This window comes from Hippocampus zosterae, chromosome 1 (genome assembly GCF_025434085.1).
Source record: "Hippocampus zosterae strain Florida chromosome 1, ASM2543408v3, whole genome shotgun sequence".
NCBI classification, from domain to species: domain Eukaryota; kingdom Metazoa; phylum Chordata; class Actinopteri; order Syngnathiformes; family Syngnathidae; genus Hippocampus; species Hippocampus zosterae.
In genome coordinates, this window is record NC_067451.1 from 7,422,170 (window position 1) to 7,444,617 (window position 22,448).

Below are 22,448 nucleotides of genomic sequence, written 5' to 3' on the forward strand. Positions count from 1 at the left end.
ATGTTTCGCACAACAACACTATTATTTTAAAAGCTAATTTTGAAAACGCCACACAACCGGACGCGTTAACCAGAAGCTGTTACTTCGCTTTTAGTGTACTTGCCTGTGTGTGCGCGCGCGTGTGCGTATACAAAACGTTTGCTTCCTATTTTATTTCTATATATATTTGGAGAAAATATAATTATATTATCAAAAATGTATTCTGACAACACAAACTTTCATTTCAAAAAATATTTTATTAACAATTGCACAAAATCACCTGTATCAAAACATACTTTGATTCAACATTCAAATTTTGTAGGCCCAACGTAGCATAGCAATCCATTCAATTATGAAAGTGCAAATTCTCTTGCTCAAGTGAACATTGCACCACTGGAAGAAATAAAACGACGCAATCATTCAGTTGTTCATCTTAATTGTTAGCGCAATGCAAACCATCCATTTCTGCTCACAAAATATATTTTTTAACTCTTTGGCTAACTCACATGCATGAAGGCATTAATGCGATGCAATAAAAATTCCACTGTCTCCAGCTGGCTTTGGGCGAGAGCCAAGAGACGGGGTGTGCCCTGGGCTGATCGCCAGTTCATCATCGGTTCTGATATTGACAAGCAAGCGGTCACATTCAATTTAGTCTACAATTAACCGAACGTGTTTTTTGAAATGTGGGGGGATAAGAGCCACGTAAACACTGTGATAATGTGAAACCACAACTAGGGAGATTTTCATTTCTAACTGTTTTTTTTTAATGAGGCAAAGACTCAGCAACACGGTAGGAAAAATTACAGACTGGAGTGGAGTTCAAGCCTTGGATTCTACATTCAGCTGTGTGTGCGTGCGTGCATGTGTGTATGTGTGGCTAATCTAGCTCTTCCCCATCATCAATGTCTTCATAGTCCTCTTCCTGAGCTTCCTCTACCCCCTCTTCTGACTCTTCCTCCTCCTCTTCTTCTTCGGGAATGTAAAGTTCATCCGAATCACTCAGTTCATGACCTTCATTCTCCTGCCCTTCCTCTTCCTCTTCCTCCTCCTCATCGTCGTCCTCCTCCTCCTCCTCCTCCCCGCTCATCTCTTCCTCGCTGCCCTCATCAAGGTCGTTGCCGTCATCAGCTTTGCCGTCTTGGTCCGTCTGCCTGGCCATGTCCTCATTTTCACCCTGCTCCTCCTCGTTATCATTGTGTTGACCTGATGGGAGAAAACATTTAAGCAACAATTGTGGCCACTCCGGTCGATGGGAGTGGACGGACTGTCTTACATATCAAGTTGATGGCAGCAAAGATGTAAAAGGTAAGATCCAGGTTGAGGAACTTTTGCATTTCTTCCTCCATCATGATGCCCAGAAGCGCTGGATCTATGTCCACGTATTCAGGGTGGAACATGTTCTTCTTCAGCAATTTATGACATCTGGAGTGCAGAAGTAAAGCATATGAAAGGACTTCTGAGCTCTTCAAATGACATTATGCCATCCATACCACATTGCAATGCAGAATTTGAAACTCACTGTTTTCCTGTGGTCTTGTAGGCCTGGTTGGAGGAGGGGGCGGGGTCACAACATGAGACACGGTCATGAAACCAAGAGACGGCTGGGCACAAACTTGTCTACGGAGAACTAACTCACCTCAATGAAGCGGAACGGATCGCTTTCCTCCATGAGGCCTTCGATGCCGCAACGCACCTCGCGGAGACGCGTCAGGTCCTGGCAGATGCGGGTGATGTTCTTCTGGATGGTGGGCCCATTGGTTTCGCAGTTGGTGCGCACGCACTCCATCAGTCGGCTCACAAAGGCAGACACTTTCTCCTCCAGATCCTGACGTAGCCTGGTCAAGCAGGCCTCTGAGTCCTCCATGAATTTCTACGGGGGAGACGGGACAGTGAGTGGGGGGTGGGGGCGTTGTCACGGGAAAGAACGGCTCACGTGACATGCCGGAGCCTCCCTCCTCACCTTGTTCTGTTTCTCCCTCTCGGTCTGCTCGTGATACGTTCTCTTGGCAATGGCGTACTTCTTCTGGGTCTTGTTAAGCTGCTTGTGTAAAACCTCCTGCTAGAGGGCAGCAAAATGGCTTCGTCAAGCACCGTTTTCAGAAGTCCACAGTATTGCTCTGTCCCCGTGTCATGTGATTTCAACTAATTTTTAACCAAACTCAAGTTTTCAAGATGAGAACAAATCTGTTAACGCTCGGGGTTGGGCGATTAATTGGCCGATTATGGCCCTTCAAACATCGGCCATGACTGTTTTTAACTTGATGTATTCTGAACCGTTGACAGAATTGCCATTCGTTTCAATTTTAAAGAAGAATGCTATATTGCGATCTATAGGAGACAAAAACATTTTTTCCCCTAACAATATATCGACATTTGACCCCCGCTACTCGTGGGAAATAGGCACCAGGCTGGCCCACAAATAGCTCGAAGCTATGTAGGATTGGCATCCATCGATTTTTTTCATGTATTTTTCTTAAATCTTATTAATCTGTATTTTTTTTCTTTTGTTGTCTGTCAAAAATGAGCATAGGAAAAATCCTCATCAATTGGGCTCGAATAATAACTAGTGCCGTGTGGCATTACGTTGCCTCAAGATTGAACGTATAGATGCTTATTGGATGATAGCAAATGGAAGCCGAATGAACGCGCCGCGTCGCACCTTGATGTCTACCATGGTGTTCTTCAGGGTCTTGATTGTGTGTCCCGCATGACGTCCTTCAATGGTGCACGCGTTGCACACGCACACTTCATCATGGAGGCAGTAGTACCTGCAGAACAACCGGAATTGAGACTTTCTGAGGGACCGTTGTCAAGTCTTCGCAGAGCGTGCACCTTCTCCGACACATACTTGAAAATCTCATCATGGTCAGGGCATTTTCTCTTCCAGAAGTCCCTAATGGGTTCTGTCAGCGGATGCTCTCGAAACGCCGGCAGCTCCAGATGCGGTTTCACGTGCTCCGGACACATGGACACCTCACACTTGAGGCACATTTTGACTGCCATGTTGGAGGCGGTGGCACCCGCCTGCATGTCTCCTTTTTCTTGAGAGCCGCCAGCGTCTGCAGAGGCGCCGGCGCCTGACGACTCTGTGGCGGGAGGAGGGCAGTAGTCACACGGGACGCAGTCTCGCTGGCCAGTGGGGATGGCTGCGACACAATCTTTAAAAGCCTGCGATGACGCATTGGCTGCGGCAGAGGCCGCTCTTCGGCGGCGACGGAAATCAAAAGCTATGTTGGCCAGCTTGAAGTTCTTCTGAAAGCTCCTGTTGCAGCGGTGGCTGTCGCGGCACTCCGGGCATTGGAAGCGGCTCTGATCCGTTAACCGCCGCAGCCGATCCAGGCATATTTTACAAAAGTTGTGGCCGCATGGAAGCAGGCGCGGGTCGTGGAAGACGTCCAAGCACACGGGGCAGGTCAGCTCCTCTTGGAGGACGTTGGACTGGTCCGACGAGCCCGATGCCATATTGGCGACGGCGCTGAGGAGAGGCACAAGTGAGGAGAGATGAGAGAGGGATGACAAATTCAACAATACACTGTCAGAAATGAAAACACAGAGCGCCTACCCGCCAGTCCAGTCCAGGGTGAATATAAATAAAGATGTATTGTATAAAACCCTTACTCAAAGCGCTTGAGGAAAAGTATAAAAGAAAATGGAGTGAGAATTTATTATGGAAAAATTCTCAAGATTTTTACGCTATCTGTACTTGTCTTGATGAAATTTACTTCCCTCGTGACTACTTACTACACACATTAGACAACAGATCTGCACAACATTTTAATAAACATTATTAGGCATTTCTTATTTTCATGATGACCAGTCACTTGATGGGTTTATTACAAATTTTTAACAACTCTGTACTTTTCACCTACCCTGCATATTACTGAAAGAAATATTCGAGTCTAACTTTTTACACTTCATTTTATTTGATCAGAATTGTTGTTTTTTCAATCGGTGGAAAGAATAGAGACAAGCATGTTCAGAATTTATTTTCAACTGCGGTTGGACCGATCGATACCGGCCTCTGTCACTACTGTAATCATTAAAAAAAAGCTACGACACTGCAACAGGAGGAGCCATGTCAGCACACTTTCGGTTCGGTTTCTCATCAGTGGTTCCATCAGCTTCAGTTTATAAACTGTAGCATTCTCAAGAAGCAGTTTTGTATTTCTTGGAATTCTTTTGATTTTGTATTGAACAGTCTGAGCGATATCTTAACAACCCGTACACCACCAGGCTTGCATCTTCCTCTTCGATAGGTAATCATTTTAACCAGCGCCCCCTGGTGTTCACACCGAGTGAGACACCATATGCCTAAAATTGTAACACAAGGCGTGTTATAATCTACATTTACATTAACCGTGGGCATGCCGGTGTGGCAAAACATACAATTGAAACATAAAATGTCATCTATGACAAGTTGTTAATTTTGTATTTAAGAGCAACACTAAAGGACACGATAGACAAACAAGCTATAAGTCCAAAGTACAAAATACTAAAGTCTACAAAAAGCTAATTTGATAGCGACAGCAGTAAATCCTCTTAGGGAGCTTGTGATTTGGGTGCTGCCGAAAACTCACCTTGGTGAAGGGGAAGGCGGACGGCTTGTTGTAGAAGCTCCGCGACCAAAAGCGAGGCTATCTTTCCCTGTAGGCGAGGACCACCGACCACCTGGGATGACTGGTTGAGGCGAACAGTCCCGAAGCCGCGGTGCACCTGTCGGGTTAGCTCCCACGTGACGCGTCCGTGGACACAATCCGCCTTTCGAACCCTCTGCGTGTTGTGCTGTTGTTTCGCACTGCGTTTCTTCCTAGAAATTTCCGCAAACTACACGACAGTGCGGGGCAGTCGGACAGCGCTGTGGGATTGACGTGAAAACCAAAGACATTTATGAGTCGATGAGGCGAGACGCATTCATGCCACCTCGGACATCCGGTTATCTGCTAAATGCTACATGCTACCATCACAGCAACGCCGCGACACACGGACAAATAGTTTTTAAAAATAACATGATGGTCTGATTAATATTCTAAGGTGCCATTCCCTGCATAATTTAAAAACACGCAAAAAGCAATATTCTACTCGAGTAAAGTGAAAATGACAAGACGAAATGAGACGTTCATGACACACTCCGGAAGATGACCTGTAGTTAAATTGTGCCGTCTCCTCTTACTGTTTAATTACCCGCGGAAAGACTAATATTTGTGAGACTTTGTTGTAGTTATAATACCTCAGATATATCAGAACGCTCACCTCTTGTCGTTGGTGTCTGCAGAGTGTAACTGCGATGTTTCAAGGCGCCGTGGTGCTCGTGACGTCGAAACACGAGTCCAAGATGTTTCTTTGCGTTACGTCACAGTGACGTTGCGACCCTTGCTCGCCGTATTTATGCAATCAAGTAAAGAATATATACTGTATATGTTGTGCGCTTGTCTTATTTCGCCTATACATTCTTATTGTCAACGTACGTTTCAACATTTCAAATGCTGGGTTTTGTCAGACCAAAAAAAAAAAAACCGATACCAAGATAAATAATTTTAAAACCTTTTATCGCGAGGAAGCAGCAACCGAGGTGAGTGGCATCAGCGGGTTTCAACAGAGTCGAAGATTCACAGAAAGCCATGCAACTGGACATCCTTGGAAATTAAAACCGGTTGTCAAATTTGCCAATCAGGTCCTCAGAGAACAGCAACAGCAAAAAAAAAATAAAATAAAAAAGAGAAACACTAGACATTTACAACTAAAGGCATAGAGGTCACCTGGAACGCTATAGCATATTATGTTTATCCTGAACATGTGGTAGATCGGAATCCATTGCAATTAGCTTTGAGATCTTCATGCTGTTGCCAGCTTGCAGAGGTGGATTTTCGCTTTTTCTTGGCTCCAGCAATGTATACAGCAGATGCTGTGCACTTCATGTCCCCCCCCCCCCCATAACTTAACAGTGTATCAAGGCCAGCTATTAATATTTATTTACATGTGAGTGGATGTTTTGCCAATTTTCCCCCCATTTTCATTGTTTAGAAATAGATAATATTGAACTAAGCTGACCAATTTCAAGACAAAGAAAAAAGAAATAATTAAAACAAAAAGTGCATCTCATTCATTGCAAATGACATGTGAGCGTGTTCGTTGAAATGAGACAAAAGCAACGTCAACATCGGGTATCCCTCAGTTTTTACAGAACAGATCTGGCTTGCGAGGCTGAGCTGGTCGTCCGAGGGACGCAACGCAACAACCTCACCCAAGTGACACTTAAGGAGTACCAGGAGGCAGGACATGGAAGTTGCCATGTAGGTGGAAAAAGCCATTTTTGCAGGTTGCATGAGACAATTTATTTCTCATTGCAGAAAAAAGTCCACGCAAAGAGTTATTGTTTCCTTTTCATTTTATTACAAAAACAAAAAATGAATTTTTAGAATTAAGTACAACAAACATCTACTCAGAAAAGAAGACAAAGGAGGCAGACTCTGTATGTGTGTGTGTGTTCTTTACAAACCCCATTAAAAAAACCAAACGCACCCCCCCAACAAAAGTTGTTGAATGTCCTCGATTGTACCGTGAACACAACGCGGAGGGGGGTTGGGGATCGCTTCATCAGAAAAACACTTGTCAGGAGGCGTGTCAAGCGTTTTCTTTGGGAACCAACAGAAACATTGGTGGTAAAAACGCTTTCTGGGCATACGCACACACATCGTAGACGGTTGAGGAATGAAGAGAAAATCAACTTTGCTGGTACGTCACCGTGACATTGTGACGTGGCGTGGCGGGCGGCCTCTACGGCTACACACACACACACATTGTGTGAGCCAGTCAAGAGTGCAGGAGGGCGGGGGGCGAGGTGAGGTGGACGTCTAAGACCGCCTCTTCTTCTTGACTGGCGGCAGCGTCGACGAACGGTTCTTTCTCTTCTTGTTGGACGTGTCCTCATCCTCATAGTGACTCTCCTTGTCGGCTGCGTACGACAACAAAAATGATGGTGGGCTTCATCCCCAGGCCTTGTTCAATTTAACCGACCTGCTCTGGTGCTCATTTTTCTACACATATCATGGTGTGTATACAATTTTTTTTTGGGGGGGGGGGGGGGGGGGTAAGTAGACGAAACCACCATGCCCGTGGAAGAACAATCAAATGATTAGCACTTCCTTCACATCAATCATGAGCTGAAAAGGTGTAGGAGTACATCACATCACGCCCTCTCTGTGACACCGCTTTATTGTTCTTTATTTTGTTTTGTGTGAGCACCAAACAAGACCAAATAAATAACAAGAATCTGTCAATCAATCACTGGAAAAAGATCTTGCAACAAACTTTTACTCAAAATAATCGAAATCGATTTTTAAAACCTTTGCTGGTGAAAGCCCAAGCTGAACTCAAGGAAATAAATAAACGGCGTGTACCTTTCCTGGCCTCTTCCTCCAGCTCGTCCCAGTCCTTGCCGCTCTCCTCCTCGCTGCCCAGTGATGCACTGTAGTCTACAGGCGATGTCATGCAGTACAACTTTATTGCTCGCGACCCAAGATTCATTCTGGCGGGCAATGGAGAGACGCATGCGCAAACATACCGGAATTCTCCGTCTCGGAGCTGTAGTCTTCATCGCTGTCTTCCTCCTCCACTTCCGTCTCATCCGCAGAAGGGTTAAACGTCTCGTCCTCCATCTCGGACTCGGAATCTTCTTCGGCGCCGCTCCCCTGCTGGGCAAAGGACACAAATTGAGGCCCAGGACGGCCGCGAGAAGTCACTCGGCGCCGACGAATGCCGGGAAGACCTCGCTCTCCGGGTCCAGGAAGGACCAGCCTCCTTGCTCGAAGAAGCCCTCGGGGTCGTCCACGATGGTCTTCATGATCTTGGTCCAGTTAAGGGACTGGACGCCTTCCGTGTACTTGATGTCGCACGAGCTGCACAAGAGGGGAAGAAGGTTGATTAAAAACGGCGTGGCGGGTGATTTTTGGACAACGGCCATCTTACTTGAGCCACTCCTTGATGGGGTCCAGGGAGTTGACAGGCACGGCGTTGATCATGGTGACCTTTTTGTTGTAGTCCTTATAGACGATGACCACATCAAAGTTCTTCAGGTGGAACTGCACCCGTTCAAAGTGGACCAGCTCCACCTCATCCAGCGTCACCACGAACGGCGGCTGCGCGGCACGCGTTCAAGATTTACGATTTTAAATTGTTGGAAACCGGCGTGCATTTTCACTCACCCATTCCGTCACGTTGACGAGGGAACTGGAGGTGGGTTGCAGCAGGCAGGTACTCCTGTAGGGGGCGCCCTGGAAGCTGCAAACACATTGGAGGACATGTAACTTGGGGAAAGATTGAAAAATATTCCATTGGAAAATTGAAGAATGACTCTTGTGTTAGTATCATACTCACCCAAGGTCCCTGAAGGGCACCTCGAACTCCAGCTCTTCTCGGGTGAGCGTCTCGACCTTCTCGATGAAGTTCTTGAAGGCCGACTTGAGTTTGTGCCGCATCTCGCGCTCCATCTGCTCGGCGTAGAGGTCGTCGCGGTCGTGCATGTGCTGGTGCTTGCCCAGGTCGGTCGTGATCTCGCCCACTTCTGTGTAGAACTGCACGTCCGTGTGCCGGCGCTTGCCGAACATGATGGCGTTCTACAGAGGGAGGGGGGAGGTGGGGAGCAAACCGGACACTCTTCAGCCTGACTGGGGAAAAACGCGGCCGGGTTGTCCTCGAGCACCTGGCGGCACCTTGAGGTGGAAGTGCAGGACGATGATCATCTCGCCGTCGCACGGCTGGAAGATGGCGTGCTTGATGTTGTTGTAAAGGATGTCCACTTTATCGCCACGGACAGACGTGAAACGGAAACCTGGCCGAGGAGACAGGCGGGATTCAAACCCGGGAAAGCGGATGTAAGGGGGGTGGAGGGGGCGTGGCCTCCGAGCTTACCGTTGGTGTGCGCCTCCAGCGAGCCCTGCATCCTCTTCTGGGCGATGTTGGGCCGGATGTAGAGGTCTTTGAGTTTAGGGTTGCTGCGATTTAAGTTGATGACCAGCGAGTCCTGCTTGACGATGCCCTCCTTCTCCTTCTCCTCGGCCTCCCGCGTCTTGTAGCGCTTCTGGACCTCCTTGATGATGCGGAAAGCGTTCTGCAGGTTGGTGGATGGCACCGAGGTGTCGCCGGGCGCCTTCAGGTTGGACGCGCGGTACGTGCTGGCAGCGCAAGAAAGAAGCATCAGGTGACAGCCTGACATCGGACTGTACCGTATTGGCCCCAATATAAGACGGCCCTGATTATAAGACGACCCCCTCTTGTATAAGATGGCCCTGATTATAAGACCACCCCCCTCTTTTTCAAGACTCAAGTTTGAAAAAAAGACTTTTTGAACACCAAACGAATTTTCATACAGAAAATAATTACAGTACATCTGAAACAAATGATTCCAACAATATATTTGAGAGAATTGTTTGCCTCATTCAAATTTTAATATCTGAAGATTTAAATATGTAAACTAAAGTGCAATCACATTCGTCAATGAATGGCTTCTGGTTTTTGAAATGTAAATGACATCATAACTTCTCAGCTGCCGGTTAACCTGGCCGATCTTCGACCCACTTTTCTCCAGATTGTCGCTACGTTTCTCAATTTTCTGTTCTCTCTTCTATTATTTTCTTCTCTTTTCTTTCCTACCGCTATTTTTATTTTTATTCTTCGTGACGGGGGTTCGCTTTGGCCCAGGGGTAAAGTTCGGCACTCGCTTCAATGATATCCGACGCCATCTAGCGTCGCGAATGGGTATAACGTCCAGGCCCTGAATATAAGACGACCTCCACCTTTTCAGTCTTATTTCAGTGCAAAAAACAATACGGTATATTCATTTCTATTTTAAAGCCTCGTTGTCATGCAAATTATGCACATGAGGCGTATGTGATATTTTTGGTCCATTTAAGTGTCGTAATCATATCATTGGTGGCTTTCTGACAGATACTCCGAATATGATTCAATCCATCATTTTCCTCAAATCAAGCCTCAGTGCAATCAATATTCACTATATCCATTTCCTGCAGGTCCGATACGTACATTTCCTTAACAAAAGTGGCGTCTGGATTGGGGAAGATGTTCCCTTCCTGTCGGCCCAAGGAACTGCCGGGAACGTAGAAATTGATCCTCAAGTACGTGTAATCTCCTTCCACGGACATGCTGATGTTCTAGCAGACGACATGTAGGTCAGGTGCAGTCAAATTCCCAGCTGGCGGCAAACGGAGGCCAAGATGGCGTACCTTGATCGTGGCGATGTGAAACGGCGTGGCGATGCCAAAGATGGGCATGACGACAGTCTCGTATTTCTTGTCAATGAAGATCTTCATTTCTCGGATGTCCTTCTCTCTGGGCATCTGAGACACGTTCTTGTAGGACACGTTGGATTTTCTGGCCCTAAGGAGAAAGTTGTCAGAAGCGGACCCCACTTCAAAAGCTCCTGCTTTCAAATCCGCTGCCGACACTCACTTCTGGATCTGCTGCTCGCCTTTCTGCTCCGTCAGTCGCCGCTTGGCCTCCTCGTTCAAACTGTTGGCGAGCTCCTTTTGGTGGGCGCGCCGCTTCTCCTCCGCCGTCATCTCATTCTAAATACACACACACACCCGCAGAATTGTAAATCACGGGCAGACCAACGCACTTGACACCGACACGCAAACACTCATGCGATGATGAAATGCTGAAGACCATGAGAACATGAATAGTTGAATACACAGGCAAACGCACACAAAATAAAAATGAAATGCAAAAAGGACACTTTGCCGTCCTCAGCGAGTGATTTGACTACTTACCTTCCCAAGTAGCTAGCAGAGACCAGAAACACGCACACGCTTAGTCAGCAGCTTTCAAGTGCGCATCGGGTCAACGCGCCCGCCGCGTCAACTCACCCGGGTTCTGTCGGCCAGCAGCGCCGCGCCGCGAGCGCCCTTTCCCAGCAGCTCCTCGGCGTCGTCGACCTCCTCCTCCTCGTCTTCCTCGTCGTCGTTCTGAGAGATGCCGGGTGTTCAGGAGGCGGCAGCCGCACTCGAGCAGGATTTGCCGAGAAGTTCGGCTTACCTTGAGGAAGATTCCCACGTTTTTGATCTTCTTCTTGACTGGCGTGAGGACTGTGGCCGCCTCCTCCTGTCACCGCCACACACCCACGAATAAACAAGCATCAGGGAAAAAAAAAGCATTTGACAAGAAGCTTAAAAATGTGAAATTATCTGAAAGTCCAACTGATTCGAATCTTTTTTTTTTTTTTTTTTTACAGCCGTAGCCCCGCACACAATTAATTACACAAACCGGAGAGCGCGCTCGGGTTCAACTCACCTCGTTGATCTGCACGGTGTCACCGACAAACAAGGCGTACTTCTTCTGCTCTTCTTTTTTGCCCTCTTTATTCGTGAGGTCAGCAAAGCCTATACTGATACTCAGCACCATGCCTGGCCAGACACAAGCACGCATGTCAAAGAAATAAATGAATCGAATAAAAACTTGGCACACACCGGAGGCGATGGTGATAATTTAACGCGACTTTGGCACCTTTTTTCAGTTTGTACTGATTCTTAGAGTTGAGCACCAAGGAGCCTTCTCTGAACTCGATGCCCATGGCAAACCTGCAAACGATCCACATGTGAGACGAGCGTCTGACGAGGGCGCAATTCCGCACGGGAACCCACCCGAGGTTTTTGGTCAGCTTGGCGACAAGATCCGCTTTCTCCTTCTTCACGTACTCCAGAACAGTGTTGTAGGCGTCGCAGAGTTTCACCCCTGAGGAAAAGCACGCAGGTCATTATCCACATTAAATAACTCCCACGGCCCACCCGGCGTCAAACTCGCGACCGCACCGTGCTTGAGCTCCTTCAGCAGCTCCTCCTCCACCTGTAGCAGGAAGTTGTAGTTGTCCTGCATCTCCTGCGGCGGATCCACCATGAGCGTCCGCACCAGGTTGGAGCAGTACGACTTGTAGCGTATGCCCATGGCGCACGTGATGGCGCCAAAGTGCATGTGGTTCTTGTCACTGGCAGGAAGAAGACGGAGACAATTCCCAGTTAAGATAAGATAAGATAAGAAAACCTTTATTAGTCTCACAATGGAGAAATTCCCACTTCACAGCAGCAAAGTTATGAAAGGAAGAAGAACAACAAAATATAGGAGCTGCTGGAAAGGCAGCCACTCACGCGGCGCCATTTTGAAGTCAAAATAACAAAGATAACACAAGACAACACATAGGACACAGACAGTCGTTCAAGAAGTAGAGCCAGTTAGCTCTACTTATTTGCCTTCAATCACATTTTGTGTCGATCATGAATTTGTGTACATGTACAAGATACATCCCATGCATACCGACGCTCTGACGACATATTGCTGTCAATATCGAGCTAATCTTCGCTCGCCATAACAGTTGTATTTAAAAAAAAAAAATGGTAAGAGGCAGACGTGTTGCAGACCAACTAGTGACCTTGGTGGAGCTAACGATCTTACCTGACGACGCTAAACTTGAGGCTGTAATTTCCGCCGCTCTGAATGATGGGAGGGTAACACATCTCCACGGTAGAGGGGTCCACGCCGCCCAGGTACTTCTTTTCCTCGATGGCTTTTTCCACAGACTCTGCCAGTTTGCTGTGCCGCACTTTCTGTTGCCGGGAAAACGGACGAGAGTGGGGCGGATGGCGCCTTCTGCTCCGAGTCAGGCGTTCCTCACCTCATCCGCGTCGACGATCTCCATCACTCGCTCCTTAAAAAATTTGGAGTACACCTCGCTGGTGATGGCTGCCGCTTTTTTCATCAGGCCGAGCTCGCCGTCCTCCTTCACCGCCATGGTGTACGCCACCACCGCACTGATGTCCACCTACGGGCAAAGAGGAAGCAACATGAATCTCCTGTGGGAAAATGCCGGTCAGCAGCTACCGAGCTCCTCTGACCTTCTCCAGGCCCTCGGCCGTGAGCGTGTCGTTCCAGCTCTTCATGTACTCGCCGGGAAATTTGTCCTTGCTGAACACGCCCACCGTCTTCCCGCCTCGGCTGCCGCGAATTGCCTCGATCATCTTGTCGAAGTTGGGCTTGTTGCTCTCGTTCTGAAACACAAGGCGCGTTCGTCATTGTTACTTTTTTTTTTTAATTCCCAGAGAGGAGTCAAATGGGCACTCGGAGGCCAATGTCACCTTTTCCCTGGTGAGAAGAGTGATGGGCGGGACACCGTTGGCGTTTTCGTTGCCCTTGGTTATGGCCACCTGTTTGAGGAAATCCACTTTCTTCTTGCTGGCGAGGAAGAGGATCTTGGTATCGCAAAAGACCATGATGGTGTCTGTCACCTCGTAGCCAAACAGCCAAGTCTGAAGACAGAATAGGAGCCTTTGTGATACGAGGCCTTGTTACGTACTTAGTGATTCACGAACAAAATGCTCTCACCTGTATGGCAGTGGATTTGGCATAGACAATTTCCTCATCCACTCCAACAGATACCACGATGGCATCGACTTTACCAAACTCATCCTCTCCTTTCTGGGAAGAAAAAGCATGATGGAGAAGCCTTTGTATGAGTCTGACCGTCGTCTGCAAACTTTGCTCGGCTCCCACCGTTATTTTATAAAATTTCTGTGAAATTTTTAGGCTCATCATGGTTAAAATCTACTCTCCGTCTGTGTTCAGCAAGCTTTCCGATGATACCAACCATTCAGAAATGGGATCAAAATAGGTTGATAAGCTGTGCTGAGAAAGAATTAAGATCATAGCGGTTTACTTTAATTTGAAGGGGTTTCCATCAGGAACATCAAGAAAATGGTCCAGAAAAATGCATTATTTTCAGAAACCATCAATGCATCCATCCATTAACTGAACCTGTTCATCCTCAAGAGGGTCGCAGGGCATGCTGGAGCTTATCCCAGCTGACTTCGGGCAGAAGGCGGTCTACACCCTGAACTGGTTGTCAGCCAATGCAGGGCACACATAGACATTCACACTCACAATCACACTTAGGGACAATTTAGCATGATCAATTAACCTACCGTGCAAGTTTTTGGAATGGGAAAGAAAACCGGAGGAACCGGAGCAAACCCACGAAGGTACGGGAAGAGACACAAAGGACAACTCCACAAAGGAAGGCTGGGTCCGAAATATAACCCAGGACCTAGGCACCTTGAGGCAGACAGTTGTACACCATTCTGCCCCTTTACAGACACAATTTAGTGTATTTCTCTGAAACCCACCATCAAATTTTCAAAATCCATGGTGTGATGTACCTCCTGTCCAAGTGGCCACAACACTGTGTATTTTTACAGGGTGTCATTTTTTGGCAACTCTTGTCACGTTTCTGCGAATCCAGTTAAAAATTGATACATTCACACCTATTTTAAAGTGTTACAACTTTTTTAACGCTTGTAGCAGAAAACAAAGCTGTACTTTTATCGCTGGAATCGTGTTGATAAACTGATCTTTGCAATTTTGAATATGTAAAAGGAACGTGTGTGGCGGTCGAGAACAAAAGTTGAGCTGCTCTTGTCCTCTTGCACGCTGCTTACCTCCTCTCAACCACTAACTTGCATGCTAGCACTAGCGTGCAGCGGAAGGACTGCTCGTGGCGCACAAAACGTCAACGCTATCGACTGTCAGGAATTTCTCCGTGGTGGCCCGTTGCCTGGGTGCAATTTTCGCCCCGCCGACGTTGTACTTAGCTAAATAATCAAGTGCGTTGTCACGATGCTCAGCAAGCTAGCGAGCTAGTTAGCGGGCTAGTTAGCTAATGGTGATCTGGGCTCGGCCGTCCCGGCGAGTGGCGCTCACATTTTTACCTTCCAGTTGCCGTAGAGTCTCTTAATCCGCCGGTAGTACGCTTCCTTGTCCAGGTTAGCCGCCATGGTGAGTCTGGTGCCGCACACTCCTGCCGCCGCCTCCGCCGGCCTCACGTTCAGCTCAGCAGGCCGGATGGTGAAGATGAGGAAGATGAAGATGATGACGATGACGATGTTGATGTGTGTCACAGCACACAACGCGCCGTCGTCCTCTTCTCCCTCCGCGCCGCGCACAAATGATGCCGCTGCTAATCGAACTCGCTTAAAAGCTGTGGATATGCAAGGGAAACGTAATAGATTTGTTTGTCTTCCTTCCGAGCACGCGCACCAATTAATGAGTCCACCTCCACAATCCCCTCCCTTTTTCGAATGTCTTTATAAAAAAAAAAAAGATAAATATCAAATTATGTGACTTCTCGGCTCCACATTTTATGGTTTTAGGAAACCCGCTTTTGTTTAATTAGTTTTTTAAAATTTTATTTATGACCGTATTGTGATTGTTTTCCCGTTCCTGTGTGCCTCTCTCGATAGCGCCCCCTGTCGTGTATTGACTACGCTGCTATTTTCCCGCCACGCTCTGTTTTTCCCGCCCAGGTCGTCGAACCTCAACCGCTTCAAATCTCGCGACAAAAATCGAGAGGAAGACACCAATGTAAAAAGGGCGCCACCGAATGGGAAATTCAATACAGCAGGGGTGCCCAAACTTTTTGGATCGAAGATCTACTTTTCGATCAACTAACCTCACGGGATCTACCCTTACCGGCGCGCGCGCACACACACACACACACACACACACACACACACACACACAAATTTAAGATGTACCTGCTCTATTTTATTTTTTAAATATTTTTTTGTGAAAATGAGACTGATTAGTGTGCAGTGTATATTAACACAAAAAATATATTACTAACATGTTCAAAGACACACAAATGGTTGTTTGTTTTTTTCTTCTCGACACTCCTCGGATCTACTTGGGACCTGTCTTAGATCTACCGGTAGATCAGGGTCTACCTAATGGGCACCCCTGCAATAAAGTATTTCAATTCTTCACGCGTATGTTCTTAAATTCAAGAGAGTTATTTCTGTTGACTGTTATGTTTTGTGAAATGTCCTCAGATACACTAGTGTACCTATATCTATTATGCCAATGTCCTCAAAATAATCCAGAAATTCAAAGATGTAGCCCAGTACATTCTTGATGTTGACTCTTGACTTTACTCACTGGAAAAATGTATTGTTTGGTTTCCTCAACAAGCATATGTACCAGCAAAAATAAAGAAATACATCTATAATTTATATATATATATACACAGTATGTTATCACTTTCAAGATTCAGATTTCAGATCATTTTTGGCTCAAATAACTCCTATTTCGTACTATTTACTCTTATGCACAAAACAATAATACTGAGATACACAAAAGTCTCTGACAAAACACCAACTATATTAAAGCATAAAATACTTTATTAGCCATCCCCCGATCCTGCTGAATTCCTCAGCACATAAGCACTCAATATTTGATATTCCTTTTAAAAAATGTTCTTAAAATCATTTTCAGTAGCATCAACAGGATTGATGTATTTTTCACTCAACACGTGCACCTCAGATATTCCACACAACACGAAATATGCATCACAGTTAATAACAATAATCCAAGCGAGGGATTTTTTTGTTTTGTTTTGTTTCTTGAATCGTAGCACCAGTTCTCAAGTTTTGCTTTGTCCTGAAAGGCGGCTTGTACATATGGCGACCACCTCGCTAAAAACCTTGAGCCACTCTCGTAACGCCAATGTGAAACATGTGTTCTTACTAAATCTTACACTCAGGTCATAAGCTGCCTCTTAGTGGTCACCTTGCAAACACGACAAAGGAGAATGACAAACAGAAAACAATTGCACGTGATGGAGCGAGGTGCACCCGCTCCACCTTTTATGTCAGCACGCAAGGAAGCTGCTGCCCAAACGTTTACAGAGGAACTCACTTTTCACATTTCACTCACACACCTCAATCCTAAAAAAAAAACCACAAACACACAATTGAGTCTTTGCACAGAGTTGAATAAAGAAATACTTGGCAGCAGCGTCTTGACTCCTAACAGGATCAAAGACGTGTGCCAATACCTGAGCCTGATCTGGCCTTCACTCGCTCGCTTGTCCTTGGTCATGCGGGGGGGGGGTTCACTGATAATGTTGTGTAGCTGACTTAGTGACTGTAGGTACAGTATAAAGAGTTGTTTGTGTCTCAGTGCCCAGTGATGGACTGGCGACCAATCCACCATTCAGCCACTATCAGCTGAGACAGACTCCAGCGTCCCCCACGGTAAGCTCTTTAAAAAAAATCATTAAAAAGGGAGGGGTGAATGGATTGATGGATGAATTGGTCCCAATGGTCCCTCCGTTAGGTGACTGTGGTGGAGTTCTGCCCTCGAATGGCACACCAGGCCGTGAACACATCTCTGTGGAGGACGAAAGCATATGTTGAAATGTAGATAAAGGCTCCTGTTAAAAAAAAACCCAAACAAACAAAATAACACAATTTGAAGGAACAACCACCTGCAATGTGTGGCGACACACTCGTTGCTGCAGTACTCTTTGTCCCAGTCTTTGCTGTCCACCGCTGGATTGGTGCACCCGTTGCGTACGCAAATGTTTGGACTGGCAGCAGGCGTGATGCCAGGCCCGGGGGCCACTTTCACCTCCACTTCCATCTAACACACAAGTGACATTGGTAACATCAAGGCTAGCCAATTCATTTTCCAAAAAGTAACTGCAGCATATTGCAGTTGTTTTCAAATTATATTAAAAAAAATATCAAATGAAGATCACATTTTGTGTGGACATTTCAAGTAAAGCGTTTAGTTCTAAAGTCAGGACTCTCCACAATTTTTTTTGTTTCTCACTTCATTTAGACTCCTTGGCATTTGACTCTGTGACTTGTCTCGGATTTGGCCATCGGATTTGAAAAATATGTTTTATCGACTTGATCGAGTGCACCCATTTGTACTCCTGAAAATTAATGTCCACCTTCAAAAGAATCTTGAAACAACATTTTTCAGATTATCAAAACAGCCATCTGACTGGTTAACCTGATGGTGATCACTAAATGTGACACCATCAGTGTTTTTCTTTCAGTGATGTTAACCAACAGCGGGATTTGGCAACATCAAGAAATGGCATTAGCCACAATGTCTTTAAAAAAAACCATGAAAAAAACCTGCGGATTTTTGTCAAAACTTTTCAACAAGTGGAGGTAATTGTCTTTGTTGTTTATCTGCACACAGGGTATTAAAGAGGGTTCAAAGAAGAGTGTTGAGCAGAATGACATTTCTCTTATGATGTGGTCGTGAAAATTGTGCTTTTCTGTTTTAAGGTTTACTCATGATCTCATCTGGACTTGGACTTGATAAAATGTGGACTTGACAACAATAATAATAATAATAAGGCCCGGTAGTCCAGTGGTTAGCACGTCGGCTTCACAGTGCAGAGGTACCGGGTTCGATTCCAGCTCCGGCCTCCCTGTGTGGAGTTTGCATGTTCTCCCCGGGCCTGCGTGGGTTTTCTCCGGGTGCTCCGGTTTCCTCCCACATTCCAAAAACATGCGTGGCGGGCTGATTGAACACTCTAAATTGTCCCTAGGTGTGAGTGTGAGTGTGAATGGTTGTTCGTTTCTGTGTGCCCTGCGATTGGCTGGCAACCGATTCAGGGTGTCCCCCGCATACTGCCCGAAGACAGCTGGTATAGGCTCCAGCACCCCCCCGCGACCCTAGTGAGGATCAAGCGGCTCGGAAGATGAATGAATGAATAATAATAATAATAATAATAATAATAATACAATAGCTCTGTTTTGAGCCGAAACCTTGAAAGCCTTTTTCACACCGCACTTGGCATTTGGACCAGCTCATTCATTGTGTATGTGCTGCAGCATGCCAATGTCCTTGTGCCGTCACTACATTTTATTTTGACTTCCTAAAACTCTGCAAGGGCTGATCAGAGACCGTGGACGGGTGTGCTTCGCCCGGGTTTGGTTAATATTGTCACCGGCGCTCTCTGGGGGTCAAACGACAAAATCAAACGTACCCCTTCCTCCGCCTCCATCATTTCCTCTCCTCTTGTCACTGCAGCGGCCGACTGTCCGGGCACCTTGGCCAAATCCGACGTTTCACAAGCCGATGTCAAAATCAGCGAATCCGCCTGGCGTACTGACGGAACTATTTTGATCTGCAGCGGCGGTGGAGCCGCAGAAGCCACGGCGCCGCCTCCCCGAGGCTTGGCTTGCAGGGGTGGCGGCGCTTGGGCGTGCACCATCTGCTGCAACCTGGGCGGCGGCGGCGTGCTCTGCATTTGCTGAAGCGGCGGCGGCTGTCGTGCCAACGAGGCGGGCATGGCCGTAACCGACACGCCGCCCGAGGGGAGCTGCGTTTGCTTGATGATGATCTTGGCCACGGTGGGTGGGTTGGAATCGGGTGGAGGTTGCGGTCTGATGGCGCCTGTGCGTGACCGTGTGGTGACCTGGGGCAGGTCCAAAATGATGTTGGAAGTGCAGATGTTGGTGATAGTGTTCTCCTCGGGGTTGTACTGTTGGGCCCTGCTGGGGCGGGATGGGGGCGGGGCCGGAGGCGCCGCTGGAGGTGGCGATGGCGCTGAATCCAACACTTCAATGGGGACCTGAAGAAAAAGCGGTTGGAGAGTAAAACGTGTCGGCGCTCTCACGAGTAAAATAACATCATCGTCCCACCTGACAATTGAGGGTAGCCCTGTACTCTGCAAGTGCCCTCAAGTAATCCTTCTTGGCCAATTCATTTTTCCTCTTGTAAACCTGTAAGAAAGGAGAGAACCATTTGTCACCTGCAAAGTCACTCGAAAGTCAAGGTAGCACTGCAGACATATTGAGCACATGACCTGCTTCTGCTCCTTGCCGAGGCTGTCCCACATGGACGCCACGATCTTTGAAACTTCTCCTATGGTGGCTTTAGGATTTTGTCCTTTGATGGCCGCCTGAGTATCTCTGAAGAAGAGAGCGTACGCCGGGACAGGCTTCTGCGGCTCGTTGGGGTCTTCCTTCTTCTTCCCCGTCTTACCGCTCCTGCCACCGCCTGCCTTCCGACCGGTAAGGGCCGAAGCGCCGGAGGTGGGGCCGGATGACGGCGCCTCGGCCATAGAGGGGTCCAGGGAGATGACGCCGGGGCAGTACGTCTGAGAGACTGGAGAATCCACCAGGATGCTCTGATGGGCGGGGAGAGAAGCGGTGTGTCGCATCACATGAGAAGTGAGCTTGAAAAATGTTCAAAGTTGGAAACTTTCCACGAGAATTAACGGGGAAAAAAACTGAATTTACAAAACGGAAGGCTGGCTCCGAATAGGCAACATAAATAAAGCATCAAAAGGACAAAAACAACCACATTTAATCCAAATCAGTTGATTATCCTTTTATGATATTGCGGTAAAAGCCCCATTCACAAGTTCCACGACTTCTTATAAAAAAGGAAAATATTTATGCTTGAATATGATTCCTTTCCATTCATCCTCCGATCAATTTTCAAAGAAAGACGAGCAGGAATCTCACCCTCCGGAAATCGTCCATGTCGTCATCCTGCAGCGAGCTGGTGGGCGACGCCGTGGCCGATAGCGGCCGCTCCGGTGACTGAGGGCGCTGCAAAATATTCCCAGCTCCCAAGCCGAGACCCAGTTGAGCGCTGAGCTCCGACTGGTCGATGGTGGTCAGTTGGTTGGAGCCCAGCAGGCCTTGGCTCATGTCTCCGAGTGGAACGTCGATGGTGACCGGAGATGAGCTGCTAAACTGCGAGCCGATGGGATGGCCCAAATCCTGTACATACAGGAAGGAAAGGATCGTGTTCGCGTGCGTCCGACGGACTGCAGCTCAGACGAGAACGTCCTCACCATTCCCAGGGACGAGCCAAGCAGGGCGCCTCCAGACTGGTTGATGACTCCAAGACTCAGGTGCTCCAGACCTTGGGAAGGGGGGTGGACAAAAGTGGATGCGAAAGATGGGTCGTCGCCTTCCACCACGGCATTCCCGGGGACCACCACGTTGTCGGAGGGACTGGTGTCCGACAGCTCCCCAAAATGAGACACCACATCGGAGACAGCGAGGGATGAATCCGGGTCCAATGAGATGGGAGGGATCTCGAACTCCTCATCCCCCAGACTCGGAGTGTGGAAGGTCTGCAAGGTGGGAAGAGGAGCACCGGTAGTAACAGTCAGATGAAACGGAACTTGCTGGAAGGTTTACTTACCTCTGACGGAGCCAAGAAGGGGTGGCCCGACCCGGATATTGCCAGGTAGTTGTCATTGCCACCTGGGAACTGAAACATTGAGGAGTGTGTTACAAGATGGAAACAAGCCGTTGTAATGAATGAAATCAGCTTGGCGTGGATGACAAATGACATTAGCCCCCCCCGACTCAACACAAGAGGGTCACCTTGTTGTCTGAGTCAAATCCGTTGAAGGACTGCGGGTCCAGGAACTCTGGATCACCGTCGTGCTGCCCGCTTCCGCCGGTAAGATGGGAGTAAAAATTCAGGTCCATCACGCCCCACCAACCCCCGAAAAAAACCGTATCGGCGAGTCGTTGCTTAATAATCACGATAATGTTGTCGCTCTCTGCTTCTGACAAAATCGAGAGAAGGCCAACAGAAGCAGTAGCGGCAATCCAACATGTGGACGCCCAAAATAACCCCTCCTAACGTGGTTCTCCCCACGTCGTGCGGCCGTTTAGCTTTTAGCCGAATTTGACGCAAGGCTGCGGTACTGCTGCTCACTCGGCGGTCACTCGAATCCTTGTGTCCCCCCCGAAAACGAACGCCGTCTCTCCGCCCAGTCAGCGGCCACAGGCCAGGCAGGCTCCGGGCATGTCACCGCCGGTTCAAACGACTTCGAGCGTGACCGTCGCGTCCTACACAAATCGCCGACGTCTGGGACAGCCCAGGCTGCTCAATGGAACCCGAGACACGGATGGGGAAGGAGGAGTCAAGGTACGCAAACGCCACATCGGAAATATCGACATGTTTATTTCAAAGTAAAAGCACATCAATCCCTCCCCACTTGGACAACAGTCGATATTACTAGACAACGCCGCTGCGTATGGAAATCGTTACTCAGCAACGTGCACTGTCAAACTCCAGTTTCATTTGCGTGTGCTTTTACGCTGACAAACGTAACACATCCGGCATGTGTTGCATCGCGCTCAGCAAATAGAAATACTGTACAAAGTTAATCTTTTTCAATTCAAGATGTGCTCACGGCATACAACACATACGTACGAAAACCCGCGCGAATAAACAAAAAATCACAATTTACGACAAGCCTTCTGAGTTTGACGGCCAATATTTTTGTTGTTTTTGTCCCCGCCAGTCATCATGTATGACGACAAACGTCATTATTATTATTACGTCAATCGGCGCCATACTTCCTCTTACCTCCATGGGCGCTGTCAATATGTGCTTTTAAGAGAGGTTTTGATCCACTTTACTGAGTGAACTTCGGCCACAATCGATTTCCTCAACGATCACAACATGGCACCGGTGGCACCTACCGGATTGGACGACGTCCGATTGGAAGTGACGTCAGAACGTCCGAGTGGGGCGTTTGGAGACCATAACTGTAGGTAGTACATTTAACCACTAACAACACAACACAAGGTAAAACATATATGCCGGAAAACTAATCTTAGAGCAAATCA

At 47.6% G+C, this 22,448-nt stretch overlaps 3 protein-coding genes across 7 annotated transcripts; all 3 read right to left on the reverse strand.

The window, feature by feature from the left end:
* Positions 1–216: 216 nt before the first annotated feature.
* zgc:92594 (uncharacterized protein LOC436996 homolog) lies at positions 217–5,348 on the reverse strand. 3 transcript variants are annotated; one of them, XM_052063872.1, is made up of 9 exons: positions 5,233–5,348; positions 4,560–4,837; positions 2,831–3,457; positions 2,642–2,750; positions 1,943–2,038; positions 1,619–1,852; positions 1,502–1,524; positions 1,256–1,404; positions 217–1,185 (listed from the first exon to the last, which is right to left on the reverse strand). In XM_052063872.1, the coding sequence occupies exons 3-9, from the start codon at positions 3,442–3,444 to the stop codon at positions 860–862; spliced, it is 1,551 nt and encodes a 516-aa protein (XP_051919832.1). In that variant the 5' UTR covers positions 3,445–3,457; positions 4,560–4,837; positions 5,233–5,348; the 3' UTR covers positions 217–859. The 3 variants fall into 3 exon arrangements, with proteins under 3 accessions (XP_051919832.1, XP_051919826.1, XP_051919838.1); XM_052063866.1 differs by having other exon boundaries at positions 1,943–2,041; XM_052063878.1 differs by lacking the exons at positions 4,560–4,837; positions 5,233–5,348 and having other exon boundaries at positions 1,943–2,041; positions 2,831–3,068; positions 3,333–3,435.
* A 1,001-nt stretch (positions 5,349–6,349) lies between these two features.
* On the reverse strand, positions 6,350–15,094 carry supt16h (SPT16 homolog, facilitates chromatin remodeling subunit). 2 transcript variants are annotated; one of them, XM_052063688.1, is made up of 24 exons: positions 14,748–15,094; positions 13,369–13,461; positions 13,122–13,292; positions 12,882–13,034; positions 12,662–12,808; positions 12,442–12,593; positions 11,805–11,977; positions 11,637–11,727; positions 11,500–11,573; positions 11,287–11,399; positions 11,032–11,097; positions 10,863–10,961; positions 10,447–10,562; positions 10,221–10,374; positions 10,021–10,148; positions 8,890–9,152; positions 8,691–8,809; positions 8,356–8,594; positions 8,184–8,259; positions 7,948–8,117; positions 7,748–7,877; positions 7,544–7,673; positions 7,380–7,454; positions 6,350–6,934 (listed from the first exon to the last, which is right to left on the reverse strand). In XM_052063688.1, the coding sequence occupies exons 1-24, from the start codon at positions 14,811–14,813 to the stop codon at positions 6,834–6,836; spliced, it is 3,099 nt and encodes a 1,032-aa protein (XP_051919648.1). In that variant the 5' UTR covers positions 14,814–15,094; the 3' UTR covers positions 6,350–6,833. The 2 variants fall into 2 exon arrangements, with proteins under 2 accessions (XP_051919648.1, XP_051919652.1); XM_052063692.1 differs by having other exon boundaries at positions 7,544–7,670; positions 14,748–15,092.
* Positions 15,095–16,626: 1,532 nt separating this feature from the next.
* Positions 16,627–22,333, reverse strand: tox4b (TOX high mobility group box family member 4 b). 2 transcript variants are annotated; one of them, XM_052063806.1, is made up of 9 exons: positions 22,186–22,333; positions 21,004–21,072; positions 20,648–20,932; positions 20,313–20,573; positions 19,649–19,972; positions 19,485–19,565; positions 18,827–19,414; positions 17,303–17,457; positions 16,627–17,205 (listed from the first exon to the last, which is right to left on the reverse strand). In XM_052063806.1, exons 1-9 carry the CDS (start codon positions 22,189–22,191, stop codon positions 17,148–17,150), a joined length of 1,827 nt encoding a protein of 608 aa, XP_051919766.1. In that variant the 5' UTR covers positions 22,192–22,333; the 3' UTR covers positions 16,627–17,147. The 2 variants fall into 2 exon arrangements, with proteins under 2 accessions (XP_051919766.1, XP_051919756.1); XM_052063796.1 differs by having other exon boundaries at positions 21,189–22,320.
* Positions 22,334–22,448: the final 115 nt, after the last annotated feature.